Below are 21,634 nucleotides of genomic sequence, written 5' to 3'. Positions count from 1 at the left end.
GTCAAAATGTCTCCATCAGATATTTCGATGGGCACTCCATAGATTACACCTTTAGCCCTTGAGCCTGTCCCTGGTACGTAAACCTCCACATCGCATTTTTTTAGAGAAGTTACGGCAAGAGCCCGATCTTGTTGCATTTTGGACTGACACACCACTAGGATCTGTGTCTTTCTCGTGTCTTTCTCTTCCTATGATCCACAAGAGAATATTCTTCTCCTGCACTTTCCATACTGTCAGAGAACACCATACTGTCCTCCCCAGACCACGACCGCATCAGGCCACTACGAAATACCGTAGTTTAGCCTAATTTGGTGTTACCACTGCTCGCACTGAAATCAACCAACCGCTGTCCGCATGGGTAACTCCTCCTGCCACGGGAAACATCATCTGGGATTTCTTTAAAAACAAACTTGATTTTGGAAATAAGTTTTATTTCATTAATATGTTTTTCTTTACAGTGATGCATTTTTTATGCATGATGTTTCATACTCTTTGTACATTTATAATTTTATATATATATATTTTTCCTGGCTAAACGTTTTGTTATGTATATAATTGATAATAAAGTTAAATTAAAAAAACACACACAAAGGAACCGGAAGAACTGCAGGGAAATGGAGACTGTCCGTCATGTTTTGTTAGAATGCCAAGCTTACAGCATAGAAAGAGGTTTTCTGCTAGAGGAGGTTAGAGAACTGGGGGAGACCAGGCCTACTTTCTTTTTCTGTGCCCTCAGCTTGGAGATTTGTGTTTAATTTCTTAAAGACTACAGGACTTTTTGAAATGATTTAGTTTATTTTTTAATTAGTGAATTGTTTATTTATTTGTCTATTTATTTTCTTTTTTTAATTTATTTTTTAATTTGATTTTGTCACTCCGTCGACGCTCCACACCCGCAGTTACATAATTGTACCGTTGGTGGCGGTAATGCAACATTACGGATGCTAACCGCCAATAAATTACAAGAAGAAGAAGAAGAAGAAGAATGAACCGGAAGTGACATGTAGTTCCGGGTTGTTCTGGCGGTGAAAGCGTCGTGTTTGTGTTGTTGGATTCAAACCTTTTGTGAAGATAAAGCATGTATGACCAGGACGAAGGTGATGGTGAGCTGCAGACTTCCTCACCTATGGAGACTATCGATGCATGTTTGGAAACTTTATTGATCGGAAACAGGAAGTCACCCACAGACTGAATTCTGTCAGAGTTCTGTTCGCTGCTAACACCGATGCTAATGCTATTGTGCTTCTGAGATCAAACCAGCCGAATAGTTAGATGATCAACAACTGTGCACACCTGACCACGCACACACCTGACCACGCGCAGTCTGACCATGTTTTTATAGCACGAGCCTTCTCTGCTCCGCGTGCTACCTGCAGCAGCTGTTAGCAGCTATGCTAGCAGTTATGCTAACCCTTTTATTCAGTTACTGAATGAGGCAGAAAGCTGCTTCAGTTCAGTTACTTTGTTGTTTAAACTGAAACTTGTTCTGAAGCTGATCCTGAACAGCTGATACGATGCACTGATCACATGTATTGATTATTGATCCTGAACAGCTGATACGATGCACTGATCACATGTATTGATTATTGATCCTGAACAGCTGATACGATGCACTGATCACATGTATTGATTATTGATCCTGAACAGACTGCTGATGCAATGCACTGATCACATGTATTGATTATTGATGTTGGTCAGATAACCAGTACGATGAGGATGAGGATGAAATCACCCCGGATCTGTGGCAGGAGGCCTGCTGGATCGTCATCAGGTAAACTCACCTGAACGGTTACCATAGAAACAAACAAACTGAGAGTCATCAGACATTAGCTGATCAATAGATGTTGATCATATCAATGGATACACACATTAGAAAAGTCTTATGAGTAAAGCCGACTGCACCTTTCTACTTTTCCACAAACAGAACGAATCATGAGACAAACTAACGGCAGAAAGCTGGGACAGAAAACAGATTTAAACTTTGAATGAGTTGGAAACTCTTTGTTTCTGGTGATTATCTTCCAGCTCTTACTTTGATGAGAAGGGCCTGGTGCGGCAGCAGCTGGATTCATTCGATGAGTTCATCCAGATGTCTGTTCAGAGGATTGTGGAGGATGCTCCACCCATCGACCTGCAGGCTGAAGCCCAGCACACCTCCGGGGAGGTGGAGGAGCCGGTGAGTTGGGGAACAGGGTTCAGGAACAGGGTCCGGATCTGTGAGGGTTAGGGGGAGACTTCTCAGTGGATGATAAAGAGCTGTTTGTTTTAATCTGTTTCTAAAGAAGCTGTGATGTCATCGCTGTGATGTCATCGTGTCTTTCAGCCTCGTTACCTGCTGAAGTTTGAGCAGATCTACCTGTCCAAGCCCACCCACTGGGAGAGGGACGGGGCCCCTTCCCCCATGATGCCCAACGAAGCTCGTCTGCGAAACCTCACGTACGTCTCTCACCCGGTGTCAGCTGGTCTCACCCGGTCTGTCTTGGTCTGTCTAACCCTGTGTGCCCCCCAGGTACTCGGCCCCCCTGTACGTGGACATCACAAAGACCATCATAAAGGAAGGTGAGGACCAGCTGCAGACGCAGCACCAGAAGACTTTCATCGGTAAAATTCCCATCATGCTTCGCTCCACCTACTGCCTGCTGAGCGGCCTGACGGACCGAGACCTGTGCGAGCTGAACGAGTGTCCTCTGGACCCCGGAGGTTATTTCATCATCAACGGCTCAGAGAAGGTACGCTCTGACCTCACAGAACCAGAACCAGAACCAGGGTTCTGACCCACAAACCCAACCTCACCTGGAAACTGTCTCTGGTTTCAGGTGCTGATCGCTCAGGAGAAGATGGCCACCAACACCGTGTACGTCTTCGCCAAGAAGGACTCGAAGTACGCGTACACGGCTGAGTGTCGTTCCTGTTTGGAGAACTCGTCCCGGCCCACCAGCACCATCTGGGTCAGCATGATGGCCCGTGGAGGACAGGTGAGTCCAGATTAGACCCAACAGGTTTATGGGTCCGGTCAGATGGGACTGATTGATTACCGATGCTCTGATTGGTTACCGATCCTCTTGTTGGTTGCCGATCCTCTTGTTGGTTGCCGATGCTCTGATTGGTTGCCGATGCTCTGATTGGTTACCGATGCTCTGATTGGTTACCGATCCTCTTGTTGGTTGCCGATCCTCTTGTTGATTACCAATGCTCTGATTGGTTACCGATGCTCTGATTGGTTACCGATGCTCTGATTGGTTACCGATCCTCTTGTTGGTTGCCGATGCTCTGATTGGTTGCCGATCCTCTTGTTGATTACCAATGCTCTGATTGGTTACCGATGCTCTGATTGATTACTTGCTGTGTTTCCAGGGAGTGAAGAAGAGTGCAATTGGTCAGAGGATCGTCTCCACGCTTCCCTACATCAGGCAGGAAGTTCCCATCATCATCGTGTTCCGAGCGCTGGGCTTCGTGTCGGACAGAGACATCCTGGAACACATCATCTACGACTTTGATGACCCTGAGATGATGGAGATGGTGAGTCCACTTATTGATATTAACTATTATTACTGTTCGATCGGTGAGCTGTCAGTGAGTGATGGCGCTGCGTTCCCAGGTGAAGCCGTCTCTGGACGAGGCGTTTGTGATCCAGGAGCAGAACGTGGCGCTGAATTTCATCGGCTCCAGGGGAGCTAAACCCGGAGTGACCAAGGAGCGGAGGATCAAATATGCCAAGGAAGTCCTGCAGAAAGAGATGCTGCCGCATGTTGGCGTCAGCGACTTCTGCGAGACCAAGAAGGCTTACTTTTTAGGGTGAGAACCCCCCTCAGCCCCACCAGGTGTACATGTGTGATCTGCACCAGGTGTACATGTGTGATCTGCACCAGGTGTGATCTGCACCATGTGTGATCTGCACCAGGTGTGATCTGCACCAGGTGTGATCTGCACCAGGTGTGCATGTGTGATCTGCACCAGGTGTGATCTGCACCAGGTGTGCATGTGTGATCTGCACCATGTGTGATCTGCACCATGTGTGATCTGCACCAGGTGTGATCTGCACCAGGTGTGATCTGCACCAGGTGTGATCTGCACCATGTGTGATCTGCACCAGGTGTGATCTGCACCATGTGTGATCTGCACCTGGTGTGATCTGCACCTGGTGTGATCTGCACCAGGTGTGCATGTGTGATGCTGTACATGTGTGATCTGTGCACGCCTCTGTTTCAGGTACATGGTCCACAGGTTGCTGCTCGCTGCTCTCGGCAGACGGGAGCTGGACGACAGAGATCACTATGGAAACAAGAGGCTGGACCTGGCCGGGCCTCTGCTGGCCTTCCTGTTCAGAGGGTTCGTTACACGCTGCCTTCACCTCCGATGTCTTCACTCTGCTACTGTTGTTTGTTTTTAAAGGAAAGCGAACACTTCCTGCCTGTTTTACAGTTTTAGTCGTCAGCTCATGCTTGTGAAGCCACTTTCTGCAGCATGTGTTCCGGTTAAAAAGCAGCAGGAATGAAGAACTGGATGTTAAACTGAATATGTTTCAGTGACACTTTCTCCTGTTTCTGCAGCATGTTTAAGAACCTCCTGAAGGAGATCAGGATTTACGCTCAGAAGTTCATTGACAGAGGAAAAGATTTCAACCTGGAACTTGCCATCAAAACTCGCATCATCTCAGACGGACTCAAGTATTCCCTGGCCACCGGAAACTGGGGCGACGTGAAGAAGGCTCACCAGGCCCGAGCCGGAGTGTCCCAGGTGGCCATGCCTGTTCCACCTGGAGCAGATTGTTTGCATGTTGTCGGATCTGTCCGGATCTGTCCTCATCTGTCCTCATCTGTTCCATCTCACGAGCTCTATGAAGGCTGACAGATCAGATAGATCACCTGAAAAATCTCCTGGATCTAACTTCTGGTTTGAACTTCTGCAGGTGTTAAACCGACTGACCTTCGCCTCCACGCTGTCCCACCTGCGCAGAGTCAACTCTCCCATCGGCAGAGATGGAAAACTGGCCAAACCCCGACAGCTGCACAACACCCTGTGGGGGATGGTGTGTCCGGCTGAGACGCCAGAGGTACGCGGGTCAGAACCAGTCTGTTGTCCAGGTGTCTGTTGGGTCAGCTGTAGGTGTTAAATGAATCACAAGCCCCTTTCACACTGAGGAATAACCCGCGTTTAATCCGCGAATTTAGCGTGTCCGCTGTTGCGTTCACACTGCCGACCCGGGCTGTCGCGTCAACTCGACTCGCCTTTCGACCCGTGTCGGACCCTAGTCTTTTTGCCGAGCCGAGTTTGGTGTGAACGCAATTGACGCGGTCGGACGTGGGCGTGGCGTGAGTTTAAAATACAGAATGGACAGCTGATTCAGAACAACAGCGACAGGTGAGGACAAGTTTCACTCTGTTTTAGCCTACATCAAGTTGGAGACATTTTTTAATATGGCCAACTGGGGAGACAAGGAGGTCCGCGAGCTCCTCAGCCTCCGAGCAGAGGACGTTATTTACCGCCACATGTCGGCACGGTGAAAGATGGACCTCTGCTGGAAGGGCTGGCGAGAAAGATGGGAGAGCGCGGCATCCCACGTTGTGACCATCCACACCACGTAAAATAACATCTCCATGAACTGCATATACAATTGCAAAAACGAGTCCTCAAGGTGTCCCATCATCGTTTGTTTGAAAAATTTGATGCAGACAGGTGTATTTAACCCTACCTCCGACGCATGGCTTGTGCCTACGTCATTGTACACGCCCAGCATTTTCTGTGTTTCGTGTGACGCTCTGCCACTAGGCCACGCCCCCTGAACTCGGCTTCAGGCGACACGGGTCACCAACACGCCAAGCGTTCACATTGCTCGACGCGGGTCGAAGGTGCAATTTGGACCCGCTAAGGTAGCGGGTCTCAGTGTGAAAGGAATCAGAGCCTCCTGCATCCAGCAGTCTTATTGGCTCCGGCTGATGTCACAGCTCGGTCACTTACAGCACGCTGAACACAATCCAGACTCTGTTCACGGGTCAACATGGTGGGATGACCCACCGAGCGCTACCAGAACAGGGAACTGAATATCTTCAGGAAACTCTGGCAGATGCTGCTCTGCAGAGAGCATCTCCTGTCCTCACTGACCCTGAACCTCCCTCTATGCCTGAACTCTATGTCTGTCACCTGTGACCTCTGACCTCTGAGCCTGACTCGGTGATTTCCTTCTATGTAGCTTATTGTTAGCTTTGATGTTAGCTGTAATGTTAGCTGTGATGTTAGCTTATTGTAAGCTTTGATGTTAGCTGTAATGTTAGCTGTAATGTTAGCTTTGATGTTAGCTGTAATGTTAGTTTATTGTTAGCTTTGATGTTAGCTGTAATGTTATATCCTCATCTGTCACTTTGGATAAAAGCATCTACCAAATGCATAAACATTAACATGTTATTGGTGACCCAACACAGGGCCATGCAGTGGGTCTGGTGAAAAACTTGGCCCTGATGGCCTACATTTCTGTGGGCTCACAGCCGTCACCCATCCTGGAGTTTCTGGAGGAGTGGAGCATGGAGAACCTGGAGGAGATCTCACCTGCTGCCATCGCTGAGTCAGTTTGAGTTTATGAATCTCAGTTTTCTGATCCAGCTCTTACTTCATGCACAGGTATCTGAGTAAGATGGTGTTTTTGTTGTAGTGCAACTAAAATCTTTGTGAACGGCTGCTGGGTTGGAATCCACAAAGATCCTGAGCAGCTGATGAATACCCTGAGGAAGCTCCGCAGACAGATGGACATCATCGTGTCTGAGGTAACCTCCACCTGAAAATAAAAATTATTTCTGTATATATTTGATATGAACTGGTAGAGTCTCCAACATACAGCTGAGCCCCGTGTTCACAGAGCTCTTTACATTTTAAACTTCAGTGTGGAAACATGTTGAGTTGGTGACATCAGAGCGTTTGTTCCAGGTGTCGATGATCCGAGACATTCGAGAACGTGAGATCCGGATTTATACTGACGCTGGACGGATCTGCCGACCGCTGCTGATCGTCGAGAAGCAGAAACTACTTCTGAAGAGGCGGCATATCGACCAGCTGAAGGAGCGAGAGTACAATAACTACAGGTGAGACAGTAGGACTACAGGTGAGACAGTAAGACTACAGGTGAGACTACAGGTGAGACTACAGGTGAGACAGTAAGACTACAGGTGAGACCACAGGTGAGACAGTAAGACTACAGGTGAGACTACAGGCGAGACAGTAAGACTACAGGTGAGACTACAGGTGAGACAGTAGGACTACAGGTGAGACTACAGGTGAGACAGTAAGACTACAGGTGAGACTACAGGTGAGACAGTAGGACTACAGGTGAGACATTAAGACTACAGGTGAGACTACAGGTGAGACAGTAAGACTACAGGTGAGACTACAGGTGAGACAGTAGGACTACAGGTGAGACAGTGAGACTACAGGTGAGACTACAGGTGAGACAGTGAGACTACAGGTGAGACTGAGACTGCAGGTGAGACAGTGAGACTACAGGTGAGACTACAGGTGAGACAGTGAGACTACAGGTTAGACTACAGTTGAGACAGTAAGACTACAGGTGAGACAGTGAGACTACAGGTGAGACATTAAAACTACAGGTGAGACTACAGGTGAGACAGTGAGACTACAGGTGAGACAGTAAGACTACAGGTTAGACTACAGGTGAGACAGTAAGACTACAGGTTAGACTACAGTTGAGACAGTAAGACTACAGGTGAGACTACAGGTGAGGCAGTAAGACTACAGGTGAGACAGTGAGACTACAGGTGAGACAGTGAGACTACAGGTGAGACAGTGAGACTACAGGTGAGACAGTAAGACTACAGGTTAGACTACAGTTGAGACAGTAAGACTACAGGTGAGACAGTAAGACTACAGGTGAGACAGTGAGACTACAGGTGAGGCAGTAAGACTACAGGTGAGACAGTGAGACTACAGGTGAGACAGTGAGACTACAGGTGAGACAGTGAGACTACAGGTGAGACAGTAAGACTACAGGTGAGACAGTAAGACTACAGGTGAGACAGTGAGACGGTGAGACTTCAGGTGAGACAGTGAGACTACAGGTGAGACAGTAAGACTACAGGTGAGACAGTGAGACTACAGGTGAGACAGTAAGACTACAGGTGAGACAGTGAGACTACAGGTGAGACAGTAAGACTACAGGTGAGACTACAGGTGAGACGGTGAGACTTCAGGTGAGACAGTGAGACTACAGGTGAGACAGTAAGACTACAGGTGAGACAGTGAGACTACAGGTGAGACAGTGAGACTACAGGTGAGACAGTAAGACTACAGGTGAGACAGTGAGACTACAGGTGAGACAGTAAGACTACAGGTGAGACTACAGGTGAGACGGTGAGACTTCAGGTGAGACAGTGAGACTACAGGTGAGACAGTAAGACTACAGTTGAGACTACAGGTGAGACGGTGAGACTTCAGGTGAGACAGTGAGACTACAGGTGAGACAGCAGATTGTCAGTTGCTTGGTTGCTGTAAACTGGGTCGTTGCAGTAAATCGTGGTTTCTTCTCGCCGTCAGTTGGCAGGACCTGGTGGCGAGTGGTGTGGTGGAGTACATCGACACCCTGGAGGAAGAGACGGTCATGCTCGCTATGACTCCCGATGACCTCCAGGAAAAGGGCGTGGCCTATTGCTCCACCTACACCCACTGTGAGATCCATCCCTCCATGATCCTGGGAGTTTGTGCCTCCATCATCCCCTTCCCCGACCACAACCAGGTATGAACACTAGAGCAGAGACGGTTTGAGGCTGAAGTTCAAGGGTTTCCAGGTTGCCATGGTAATGCACCTTTGTTCTGTTTTCAGTCTCCCAGGAACACCTACCAGTCTGCTATGGGCAAACAGGCCATGGGCGTGTACATCACCAACTTCCACGTGCGAATGGACACGCTGGCTCACGTGTTGTACTACCCTCAGAAACCGCTCGTCACCACCCGGTCCATGGAGTACCTCCGCTTCAGGGAGCTGCCAGCAGGTAACTGAGCTGTTTGATACCTGTGCAGGTAACTCACCTGTTTGATACCTGTGCAGGTAACTCACCTGTTTGATACCTGTGCAGGTAACTCACCTGTTTGATACCTGTGCAGGTAACTCACCTGTCAGATGGACCTCTTTACTGCGTCTCTGATATTTAAAATGTTTTTAGGAATCAATTCCATCGTTGCCATCGCCTCGTACACCGGCTACAACCAGGAGGACTCAGTGATCATGAACAGATCGGCTGTGGACAGAGGCTTCTTCAGGTGGGTTGCACACACCTGTTGGTCAATAATATTACCTGCTGGTGTTGCCTGAGGGATTTCATCTCAAAGCCGCATTTCCCTTCTGTAGGTCTGTTTTCTATCGATCCTACAAAGAGCAGGAGTCTAAGAAAGGTTTTGAGCAGGAGGAGATCTTTGAGAAGCCGACACGGGAAACCTGTCAGGGTGAGAACTGATCACACAATCATAGGAACCTCTGAGCCTCGACTTTAGTCCAACAGGAGATAAAACATCCGACTTTAGTCCAACAGGAGGTTAAACATCCGACTTTAGTCCAACAGGAGATAAAACATCCGACTTTAGTCCAACAGGAGATAAAACATCCGACTTTAGTCCAACAGGAGGTTAAACATCCGACTTTAGTCCAACAGGAGGTTAAACATCCGACTTTAGTCCAACAGGAGGTTAAACATCCGACTTTAGTCTTAAAGGTGGAGTAGGGGATCTTTTTCTGGAACATTTTTTTACATATTGCTTGAAATACTCTTCACACCCCCATTGCAACCAATTAATTAAAAGTTTTGACACAAATATGAAAAGTTTTAGTGGCCTCTAGAACGTACAATCTAGGAAAAACACTATCCAATCATACTGAACAGACCGTTCACAATGATTGGATTCTGATGCCGTCTATCAAACTGCAATCTGCCCCTCCCTCCCCCTCCTCCCCCTGTGCGCGTACCCTGCTCCGTGAACGAATTACGCGTCCAGCAGCTTGGCAGGAAGCTAAACTAGAGCCAGCTTGGCTAGCACCTAGCATTATTAAACGTATAGTTAGCATATACTAAATACTAAATACGGCAACGATCGATGCTTGCTGTCAGAACAGCGCTCGTGCACCTTTGTGCTCGTGCGCGTTCATGTACTCTAGAGGCGTGCCTTCGGGGGGAAAGTGAAGAAAAGGGTTGGGACTTTTTACCTGTGTATTTTCAAAATGCAGCTTCGATGGACTCAAAATCCAGGATCTCCTACCCTACCTTTAACAGGAGGTTAAACATCCGACTTTAGTCCAACAGGTTTTACTTCAGAACCGGCCACAGTTGTAGCTAACCCTAACCCTAGCTAACCCTTCCAGTCTGACTGACAGTAAAATAAAATGGTCCTCAGGTATGAGACATGCCATCTATGATAAGCTGGATGATGACGGGCTCATTGCGCCCGGGGTGCGCGTCTCCGGTGAGGATGTGATCATTGGGAAGACGGTGACGCTGCCGGAGAACGACGACGAGCTGGACAGCACCAACCGGCGCTACACCAAGAGAGACTGCAGCACCTTCCTCAGGACCAGCGAGACCGGCATCGTGGACCAGGTCATGGTGACCCTGAATCAGGAGGGCTACAAGTTCTGCAAGATCAGGGTGAGCTCACACGGCCAAACGCCTGGAATGCAGTTTGGTGGTCAGATTTTCTCTGACGAGCGTCTTCTGTCTGCAGGTTCGATCCGTCCGGATTCCTCAGATCGGAGACAAATTTGCCAGCCGACACGGGCAGAAGGGAACCTGTGGGATTCAGTACAGACAAGAGGTAAAAACCCTCAAATATAAGGATTTATCAGAAGGTCTCACTGTCTGAATAAATCTTAATTAACCTCGTATGTCGGGGCACCACCTTCGAAGAAGGAAAAACACAAAATCTTATGATTCTGGGATGTTAAGTTAATGTTTCAGTTAATAATTAGTCTCATATCTCGCTACTTTGGTGAATTCTGGTTTGGTTGGACAGACATTACGTAAAGAAAGCATACGACACAACCTGTGATTATACATATATATAGATATATGAACTATTTATTAAAACGATGTGACCAAAGACATGAACCTTAAAACAAACAGGAGATGTGTTGAATATGGGTGATTTATATACAACACTTAGTGAACTGAGAATAAAATGTGGTGAATGGAACCGGATTTACTCAAATAGTTTAATTCGGCTTACTGTTGGAAGCTAAAGACGGACATCTTGGATTCATGTATCATCCTAATAGTGAAAGTCTCACCCATCTAACCGTCTGTGAGATGGAAACGGGTCTACTTTACTGGAGTCCTGTTAGTCAGCTCTGAACACAGCAGGTGGCCACATGGTGTCCGAGGGGGTTTCTCTGGGTTCTCTCAGGGCTTCCTTGGTTGGACTTCAGCGGACTTTGCAGTTACCTGGACGGTCGCTTCCTTTCACCGGGAAACGGGAACTGGCTGGTAATGAGGACTTCAGCGAACAGGAGGATAAAACCGTCCGAGTTGGTCGGTTGGTGACCAACTTCTGATGAAGTGAACTTACGTTTACAGAATGTTAACAAAAAGCTGCTTGACGCTGGTGTTCTTGATGATGTGCAGCAGCGGAGGTTAAAAACGTGCGACGTAAAATCATGGATGACGATGAACGAACAAAACGCAGAAAGCGTGTATCTTTAGGCTACTTCATTCTTTATTCAAATCTTTGCTAAGACTTTTCTTCTTCTTCTTCTTCTTCTTCTTCTTCTTCTTCTTCTTCCTATGAGTCTTTTCCATATTCTTCTGCATCATTCTGTTGTCTCTGATTTTGGATCGCGGGTTCCGTGGTTTGACTCGCGGAGGCGGGGCTTGGCGTAGGCTTACGCTACACTTTCAGCCAATGATATGCCTGGAACTGTGGTGACGTCTGCAAAATTACAACAATATTACTGGGCATGTATTGTTGTAATGTTTTAAATACTTGAACGCAGTTTTTCTAGAGAAGATAATTGTTTTGTATATGGGATTATCGTCCATCGACTCTTCTGGGCTTTCACATGCGCGAGCCTACAACCAGCCGGTGAGTTACATGCTGTTTATAAAGTTGTTTTGTAACGTCCCCATGCCAGTAATGTGAGAACCATGCATATGGCTTTGATGGTAAGGCTTGTGACTTTATTGTCGGATGGTTTATAAAGTGGTGTGACGTTTCTGCAGTGTGCAAGTTGTTGTTTTACGTGGAAGGGTTAGCGCTTGCCCCTTAGCCACCACGTATTAGCCTCGCATGACAGGCTGAGCGAACAGCGCTATCTCCACACAGGGAGCGCAGATTTGCACCAGTCTGTGTCCTACTATCAGTATTTGACAACCTCTAGCAATGGAAATGCGCTTCAAATGCCCCGGAGTTCCCCTTTAACCATGGAGTACAGAAAGATACAGGAGGGACATCGTTAACAGTTGCATTACTGCATATAACTGTCCAGTTTACTGACTCTGTGTGAATTTAACTATTCAACCCTACAGACCACTAGGGGGCAGTGTGGTTCCATAGGTGGGTTAGTCGCTTTTAACAGGATTATTTCTTTGTCATATTTTCAGTTACAATCGTGTAAATAGTCTCTAAATGCAACTTGTGACTTCGCTGAGAACCTGAAAGAACTTGTACAAAGTTATCAAACACATTTAATACAGTTTTAAGACTCGGCTGAAAGTGAATCTAAGTAAAGTCATTTCAGTTGTATTTAGGCATCTGGTTCTCTTATCTGGGGGAATGAGGGTAAAACTTCGATTTATTGTTCCAGATAAGATAGGAATGGGTTAGTCTCCCATTTCTCCAAAAAGGGTTCTTTGTTTGTTCAGTTGAAGTTTTCAAAGCATCCCTCAACTTTATGGCAAATGTCTGTTGCTAAATCCACTCCCAGAAGCTTCCATAGGCCGAAGGTGGTTGTAAATTAGGTGATTTCTGTCCCTCTCCTTTGTGTAGACTTCCCACATCTGGTCCTTACCCAGAAAAACATCCCCCACAGGGATGCTTGTATCTTCCAAAGGTTTAAGGTATATTAATTCCACACTGGAGCGTGCTACAGAGGGTTCAGGTGTGTCAGCGGGGCCGGTCGGTCAGATGTTTAAAGGCTGGTTGGAAACGAGTTAATCTTCTGTCCTCGGCCTCTGAGATGTTCCAGAAAAAGAGCTTCAGTTGTTCTCAGACCTGTTCTGTCTCTGAGTCTCTGATCTTTGGTCTGGAATATGAACCGGATTACGGTTGGACTCTAATGTCCCGTGTTTCCTGTTTCTGAAGGACATGCCGTTCACCTGTGAGGGGATCACACCTGACATCATCATCAACCCGCACGCCATCCCGTCCAGAATGACTGTGGGCCATCTGATCGAGTGTCTGCAGGGAAAGGTGAGCATCCAGAACCTGAGCCAGATCCAGAACCAGAACCTGAGCCCAGCTGGTCCTGGTCTTTAGGACCAGTTTAATTAGTGCTGTGGAAGTTAAACCTCATTACTAACTATTACTAACTATTGTTACCCTGCCACAGTCTGTGGGTTTAAACCCATAACTATTACTAACTATTGTTACCCTGCCACAGTCTGTGGGTTTAAACCCATAACTATTACTAACTATTGTTACCCTGCCACAGTCTGTGGGTTTAAACCCATAACTATTACTAACTATTACTAACTATTGTTACCCTGCCAGTCTGTGGCTTTAAACCCATAACTATTACTAACTATTGTTACCCTGCCACAGTCTGTGGGTTTAAACCCATAACTATTACTAACTATTGTTACCCTGCCACAGTCTGTGGGTTTAAACCCATAACTATTACTAACTATTGTTACCCTGTCAGTCTGTGGCTTTAAACCCATAACTATTACTAACTATTACTAACTATTGTTACCCTGCCACAGTCTGTGGGTTTCAACCCATAACTATTACTAACTATTGTTACCCTGCCACAGTCTGTGGGTTTAAACCCATAACTATTACTAACTATTACTAACTATTGTTACCCTGCCACAGTCTGTGGGTTTAAACCCATAACTATTACTAACTATTGTTACCCTGCCACAGTCTGTGGGTTTAAACACATAACTATTACTAACTATTGTTACCCTGTCAGTCTGTGGGTTTAAACCCCATAACTATTACTAACTATTACTAACTATTGTTACCCTGCCACAGTCTGTGGGTTTAAACCCATAACTATTACTAACTATTACTAACTATTGTTACCCTGCCACAGTCTGTGGGTTTAAACCCATAACTATTACTAACTATTACTAACTATTGTTACCCTGCCACAGTCTGTGGGTTTAAACACATAACTATTACTAACTATTGTTACCCTGTCAGTCTGTGGCTTTAAACCCATAACTATTACTAACTATTGTTACCCTGCCACAGTCTGTGGGTTTAAACCCATAACTATTACTAACTATTGTTACCCTGCCACAGTCTGTGGGTTTAAACCCATAACTATTACTAACTATTACTAACTATTGTTACCCTGTCAGTCTGTGGCTTTAAACCCATAACTATTACTAACTATTGTTACCCTGTCAGTCTGTGGCTTTAAACCCAGGGATGTGGGTTCGTGCTGCCCTCCGCTGTGACTCGCAGGTGTTTATTTTCTTGATTTTCTTCTTCAGGTTTCTGCTAATAAAGGTGAGATCGGAGACGCCACGCCGTTCAACGACGCCGTCAACGTGCAGAAGGTGTCAAACCTGCTGTCAGAGTACGGGTACCACCTGAGAGGAAACGAGGTCAGAGGTTTATTTAAAGGGGGCGCATTGCATTGTGGGAGTTTATCAGGAAATATTTACACACTCAACATGTGTGGTTAGAGCAGTGGTTCTCAAACTTTTTTGGTCATTCCCCACTTTGACCAAGGGGGGATATCCAAGCCCCACCTGCCCCACCTGCCCCACCTGCCCCTGTCGCCCCAACAAAAATATTTACAAATTACATTTCAACTTTATTGAACTAACACCAAGTAACATCATATTTTACTTGATTTTACTTGAATTATTGATCTGTGATCAGGTTCTGATTATTGATCTGATGATTGATCTGTGATCAGGTTCTGATGATTGATCTGATGATTGATCTGTGATCAGGTTCTGATGATTGATCTGATTATTGATCTGTGATCAGGTTCTGTATAACGGCTTCACTGGGAGGAAGCTGACGTCTCAGATCTTCATCGGCCCGACTTACTACCAGCGGCTGAAGCACATGGTGGACGATAAGATCCACTCCAGGGCCCGGGGCCCCGTGCAGATCCTGAACCGGCAGCCCATGGAGGGCCGGTCCCGGTGAGTGGGGTATTACAGAGGGGCAGGATGGGGTATTACAGAGGGGCAGGATGGGGTATTACAGAGGGGCAGGATGGGGTATCACAGGGGGGCAGGATGGGGTATTACAGAGGGGCAGGATGGGGTATCACAGGGGGGCAGGTCGGGGTATCACAGAGGGGCAGGATGGGGTATCACAGAGGGGCAGGATGGGGTATTACAGAGGGGCAGGATGGGGTATTACAGAGGGGCAGGATGGGGTATTACAGAGGGGCAGGATGGGGTATTACAGGGGGGCAGGATGGGGTATTACAGGGGGGCAGGATGGGGTATTACAGAGGGGCAGGATGGGGTATTACAGAGGGGCAGGATGGGGTATCACAGGGGGGCAGGTCGGGGTATCACAGAGGGGCAGGATGGGGTATCACAGAGGGGCTCCTGCAGGTCGGGGTATCACAGAGGGGCTCCTGCAGGTCGGGGTATTGCAGGTTGGGGTATTGCAGGTCGGGGTATTGCAGGTTGGGTTATTTGGGGTATTGCAGGTTGGGGTATTGCAGGTCGGGGTATCACAGAGGGGCAGGTTGGGGTATTTGGGGTATTGCAGGTTGGGGTATCGCAGGTCGGGGTATCGCAGGTTGGGGTATCACAGAGGGGCAGGTTGGGGTATTTGGGGTATTGCAGGTTGGGGTATCGCAGGTCGGGGTATTGCAGGTCGGGGTATTGCAGGTCGGGGTATCGCAGGTCGGGGTATCACAGAGGGGCAGGTTGGGGTATTTGGGGTATTGCAGGTTGGGGTATCGCAGGTCGGGGTATCGCAGGTTGGGGTATCACAGAGGGGCAGGTTGGGGTATTTGGGGTATTGCAGGTTGGGGTATCGCAGGTCGGGGTATCGCAGGTTGGGGTATCACAGAGGGGCAGGTTGGGGTATTTGAGGTATCGCAGGTCGGGTTATCGCAGGTCGGGTTATCGCAGGTCGGGGTATCGCGGGTCGGGGTATTGCAGGTCGGGGTATCACAGAGGGGCAGGTTGGGGTATTTGGGGTATTGCAGGTAGGGGTATTGCAGGTCGGGGTATCGCAGGTCGGGGTATCGCGGGTCGGGGTATCGCAGGTTGGGGTATCGCAGAGGGGCAGGTTGGGGTATTTGGGGTATTGCAGGTTGGGGTATTGCAGGTCGGGTTATCGCAGGTCGGGGTATCGCAGGTCGGGGTATTGCGGGTCGGGGTATTGCAGGTCGGGGTATCGCAGGTTGGGGTATCACAGAGGGGCAGGTTGGGGGTATTTGGGGTATTGCAGGTAGGGGTATTGCAGGTCGGGGTATCGCGGGTCGGGGTATCGCAGAGGGGCAGGTTGGGGTATTTGGGGTATCACAGGTCGGGGTATTGCGGGTCGGGGTATCGCGGGTCGGGGTATCGCAGGTTGGGGTATCGCAGAGGGGCAGGTTGGGGTATTTGGGGTATTGCAGGTCGGGGTATTGCGGGTCGGGGTATCGCAGGTCGGGGTATCGCAGAGGGGCAGGTTGGGGTATTGCAGGTTGGGGTATTGCAGGTTGGGGTATTGCAGAGGGCCAGGTTGGGGTATTTGGGGTATCGCGGGTCGGGGTATCGAGGGTCGGGGTATCGCAGGTTGGGGTATCGCAGAGGGGCAGGTTGGGGTATTTGGGGTATTGCAGGTTGGGGTATCGGGGTATTTGGGGTATTTCTCATGCCCTACCTGTCTCCTCAGGGACGGCGGGCTGCGTTTCGGCGAGATGGAGCGTGACTGTCAGATCGCCCACGGGGCGGCGCAGTTCCTGAAGGAGCGCCTGTTCGAGGCGTCCGACCCGTACCAGGTGCACGTCTGCAACCTGTGCGGCCTGATGGCCATCGCCAACACCAGGACGCACACGTACGAGTGCCGCGGCTGCCGCAACAAGACGCAGGTAGCCTGATCGGCCCCCGATGGATCGGCCCGCTCTCTTTATTGATTATTGGTTATTGATTATTGATCCTTTCAGATCTCTCTGGTCCGCATGCCGTACGCCTGCAAGCTGCTGTTCCAGGAGCTGATGTCCATGAGCATCGCTCCCCGCATGATGACCTCGTAGAGGGCGTAGCCCCGCCCACCGCGTAGCCCCGCCCACCAGGATGTGACATCAGCAGCAGGAAGTTTTGTTTGTTTTGTGTTTTTTAGTTTTTGTAAAAATAAATAAATCGGTTTTGTTTTGAGTTGCTGTGATTCAGTTTATTCACCCACAGGTCACATGACATCCACCCCACTGTGGGGTAAATATATATCGGAGGAATGGATTTGATGATCATCTCCTGAACTAAACTTCTGAATCGATCAGTGACCAATCAGAAGCTTCCAGCAGATCTGTGGGCCAATCAGAGCCGGCTTTCTCTGGGTTCTGATCTTTACCTCAGACGTTTCTGAGCACGCTCAGACGAGCCCAGCGACCAGCTGACTCTCACCATCGGGTCCTCCTCCATACGCTCCGAGTTCAGATCGTTTGATTTCAGACTGAAATCTGAGGATCAATAACTCGCATTGATGTTTTTTGGAGTTATTTCTTGTTTCACTTTATCCGCTCCTCATGCGCTGATCATTTCTGATCATCCCAGCTTATTGATCGTTCAGCTGATCGGTCCTGTCTGCAGAAAGAGGAAACAGAATAACTGAGAACATTAAACCTGATAAACTGCAGACGTCTGTGGAAACATCACGAGTTCTCACCTCCACCTGGTGGGCGGGGCCTAATTCAACCTGTTCAGCTCTGAGTTTCTGTCAGTATTCCATCTTATTTCAGATAAACATCCTCCATGTTCTTAACCTCAGTGATGGAACAGCTGAGGTGTCTGAGAAGAACCTTTGAAAGGTTTGGGGTCAGCATGAAGGCATCTGTGCAGTTAGGACGTCCACCGTGTGGAACAGAGGAATCAGAACGAGTTTCTGTTCACATTAATCTATACAAAGTTCCATCAGACGCCTCTGCAGCCAATCAGAGGCGTGAAGGTTTCTATTGGACCAAATAAACTGTCCTTCAGATCAGAGCTGTGTGGAGTCTGAGTTTAGAAACGAGTTTTCAGTTCTTCAGGGGAAGTTCAGACAGAAGAAGAAGAATGTTTGTTGTTATATCATTCCGGCCCTCAGCCAATCAGAGCTGTGATGTGACACAGATCAGGTCATGTGATGCTCTGAAGCGCCAGCAAAAGTCTGACAAGATTTTTACCCAGCATGCTTTGCTTCACGACATGAAGTGGGAGGCGCCCGTTACCTGCAGCGGGACGCCACTTAGGGGTCAAAGGTCACAGACCTGAAATCAACGGCCCAAATAACAACAATAACTGTTGATAATTAATAATAATAATAATAATTCAGGAAGCAGAGAAAATGTTCAGTTTATTCAGTAATGGAACGGACACATTGATTATTGATCAGCGTTATTGATTAATTCAACATTTTATTTCATTCACAGAAAAAACTGACATGGAATTTTCTAACAAACTAATTAATAAAGTTTTTTATTATAGAACAAAAATACCCGATTCTGCTGCCACGGCAACTGGCAGGTGTTTCTTTTTCCAGTTTTTTATTTTTTATTTTTTATTAAACTGCTGATGAATGAAGGATTAAAAATGTAAAAGTTTACAGAGAAAAAATAAAAAGATAAAAAAATAAAAGCCTCCGTCGACTGACGTTCCTCCAATGAGCCGCCTCACAGCTCGTCCTCATTGGTCACTGAGATGATGTCATCAGTTCCTGTGAAAGGGTTCAACACATTTAGGATTAGGATCAGATTTATGGTCATGCACCTGCTGACCAGGGTTAGGCCAGAGTTACCCTAACCCGACCTAACCCTGAGCATGAGTTACCCTACCCTAACCCTCTGACCCGCCACATGTCAACATCACAGATCTGGGAGTTTTCGTCTCTGCGATCACTGACAGGAAGTGACTCAGAAACGTGCACACTGGTGCACGTGCACTGATCCATCCACACGTGCATTAGTTCCACTCTGGAGCAGTTTGTTTACATTGTGTTTGCATATGTTCACGTTGGTGTAAACATTTCTCATTTCTAGTGTTTTTCCACTGAAACAAACTGACGGAAGTTGGAATTTTCCTGCTGAAATCAGCTGCTGAACGTAAACAAAAGTCAGATCCTTCAGAAGTTCCCAGACATGGAAACCCTGATCCAGGTCCTCAGTGTTCCCACATCAGTCTTTATCCATGTGCAGGCACCAGTTTCCAAACATTTCAAATGTTATTTATCTGACTGTTCAACTTAAATCATTTTACATTTTTAAAAAGGTTGAAAGTCCTTTATGAGTTCTGCTGCCTGATAACCGACTTTCTCCTGAAAACAACCACAGACGAACTCTGTTGAACCTCCAACGTGTTCCAGCCTGCAGCCGCAGAGCCGAAGGTGACTCATATTTAGCTTTACTCAAATTCCAGGTGACTCATATTTAGCTTTACTCAAATTCCAGGTGACTCATATTTAGCTTTACTCAAATTCCAGGTGACTCTCTGATGGACAGTTTTACTGATTGTTTGTGTCTCAATCACCGATCAGTCGGAGAAAAGAAAAACCTGAAACAAGCAGGATGATGCCAGATCCAACCAAACATCTGGACAACCACACATCTGGACACACAAACATCTGGATACCCACACATCTGGACACACAAACATCTGGACAACCACACATCTGGACAACACACATCTGGACAACAACACATCTGGATACCAAACATCTGGACACCCACACATCTGGACACACAAACATCTGGACAACCACACATCTGGACAACAACACATCTGGACACCCACACATCTGGATACCAAACATCTGGACACCCACACATCTGGACACACAAACATCTGGACACCCACACATCTGGACACACAAACATCTGGATACCCAAACATCTGGACACCCACACATATGGATACCCAAACATCTGGACACCTACACATCTGGACACACAAACATCTGGATACCCAAACATCTGGACACCTACACATCTGGACACACAAACATCTGGACACCCACACATCTGGACACACAAACACCTGGATACCCAAACATCTGGACACCCACACATCTGGACACACAAACACCTGGATACCCAAACATCTGGACACCCACACATCTGGACAAACAAACATCTGGACACCCAAACATCTAGAGCAACACTCAGGTGTGTTCCAGTATTGATCCGTTTAAACCGATCAGTGATCACAGCAACACTAATGAAGCTCAGAATCAGAACCAGAACCAGAAACCAGATCCAGAACCAGTACCAGAACAGGGACCGGGACCAGCACCAACCAAGAAGAGGCCTCGGGTCTGTTAGACCAATCAGAATCAACGGCAGGTATCATCTGACTGTAATGTAATTGTTTGTCTGTTTTCTGATGATGTCATAGCTATTGTTACCTTTTTTGGTGATGATGTCATCAATGGTCTCGACCACATGAATGGTTCCAACAGCCGACGCTTCACCTTTGGAGTTGGTGGCGTGACATTCGTACGATCCTTCTTCTTCTTTGGTCAGAGGGGAGATCTGAAACATAAAAGCAGTTCTGATTGGTCCAGCAGCGAGACGGGGATCGGATCGGATTATTGGCTAAATTACAATCAGACTGAGTTATTAAATGCATGTAGACACCTTAATCTGACTAAGAATTGGATCGGATCGGATTATTGGCTAAATTACAATCAGACCTAGTTATTAAGTTCATGTAGACACCTTAATCTGACTAAGAACTGGATCGGATCGGATTATTGGCTAAATCACAATCAGACTGAGTTATTAAATTCATGTAGACACCTTAATCTGACTAAGAATTGGATCGGATCGGATTATTGGCTAAATCACAATCAGACTGAGTTATTAAATTCATGTAGACACCTTAATCTGACTAAGAATTGGATCGGATCGGATTATTGGCTAAATTACAATCAGACTGAGTTATTAAATTCATGTGGACACCTTAATCTGACTAAGAATTGGATCGGATCGGATTATTGGCTAAATTACAATCATCCATCCATCCATCCATCCATTATCTATACCGCTGAATCCGTCGATCGGGTCGCGGGCGGGCTGGAGCCTATCCCAGCAGTCAATGGGCGAGAGGCGGGGTACACCCTGGACAGGCCGCCAGTCCATCGCAGGGCCACATAGAGACAAACGAGACAAACAACCATGCATGCACACACTCACTCCTAAGGACAATTTAGAGATGCCAATCAACCTAACATGCATGATTTTTTGGACAGTGGGAGGAAGCCGGAGTACCCGGAGAGAACCCACGCATACACGGGGAGAACATGCAAACTCCACACAGAAAGGCCC

General features: G+C 47.4%; 2 protein-coding genes across 2 annotated transcripts in view; one reads left to right on the top strand and one right to left on the bottom strand.

Moving 5' to 3' along the window:
- The first annotated feature begins 985 nt into the window (after positions 1-985).
- polr2b (RNA polymerase II subunit B) lies at positions 986-17,495 on the top strand. The gene is made up of 25 exons (XM_075482069.1): positions 986-1,103; positions 1,699-1,771; positions 2,026-2,176; positions 2,324-2,436; positions 2,510-2,729; positions 2,817-2,975; positions 3,355-3,519; positions 3,599-3,795; positions 4,210-4,329; positions 4,551-4,737; positions 4,910-5,053; positions 6,420-6,559; positions 6,647-6,758; positions 6,919-7,073; positions 8,539-8,737; positions 8,825-8,993; positions 9,165-9,261; positions 9,350-9,444; positions 10,387-10,637; positions 10,714-10,803; positions 13,285-13,392; positions 14,646-14,759; positions 15,151-15,311; positions 17,014-17,209; positions 17,285-17,495. Exons 1-25 carry the CDS (start codon positions 1,079-1,081, stop codon positions 17,372-17,374), a joined length of 3,531 nt encoding a protein of 1,176 aa, XP_075338184.1. The 5' UTR covers positions 986-1,078; the 3' UTR covers positions 17,375-17,495.
- A 1,157-nt stretch (positions 17,496-18,652) lies between these two features.
- Positions 18,653-21,634, bottom strand: part of igfbp7 (insulin-like growth factor binding protein 7) — a 6,751-nt gene continuing 3,769 nt past the window's right edge. Inside the window, exons 4-5 of the mRNA XM_075482070.1 lie at positions 20,713-20,839; positions 18,653-19,029 (exon numbers count right to left, since the gene is read on the bottom strand). Of these exons, the coding sequence (XP_075338185.1) occupies positions 18,986-19,029; positions 20,713-20,839 (171 nt within the window). The 3' untranslated portion in view covers positions 18,653-18,985. The remainder of the gene's footprint in view (positions 19,030-20,712; positions 20,840-21,634) is intronic.

The sequence above is a fragment of the Odontesthes bonariensis genome, chromosome 13 (genome assembly GCF_027942865.1).
Source record: "Odontesthes bonariensis isolate fOdoBon6 chromosome 13, fOdoBon6.hap1, whole genome shotgun sequence".
Classification (NCBI taxonomy): domain Eukaryota; kingdom Metazoa; phylum Chordata; class Actinopteri; order Atheriniformes; family Atherinopsidae; genus Odontesthes; species Odontesthes bonariensis.
This window is presented reverse-complemented; position numbering and strand designations above follow the sequence as displayed.

Excerpts from the sequence above, each read along its gene's own strand:
- polr2b (XM_075482069.1), top strand. The coding sequence starts at position 1,079 with ATGTATGACCAGGACGAAGGTGATG. Across the intron at positions 3,796-4,209 it reads AAGAAGGCTTACTTTTTAGG|GTACATGGTCCACAGGTTGC; the intron begins GTGAGAACCCCC and ends CCTCTGTTTCAG. Across the intron at positions 6,560-6,646 it reads TCACCTGCTGCCATCGCTGA|TGCAACTAAAATCTTTGTGA; the intron begins GTCAGTTTGAGT and ends TTTTTGTTGTAG.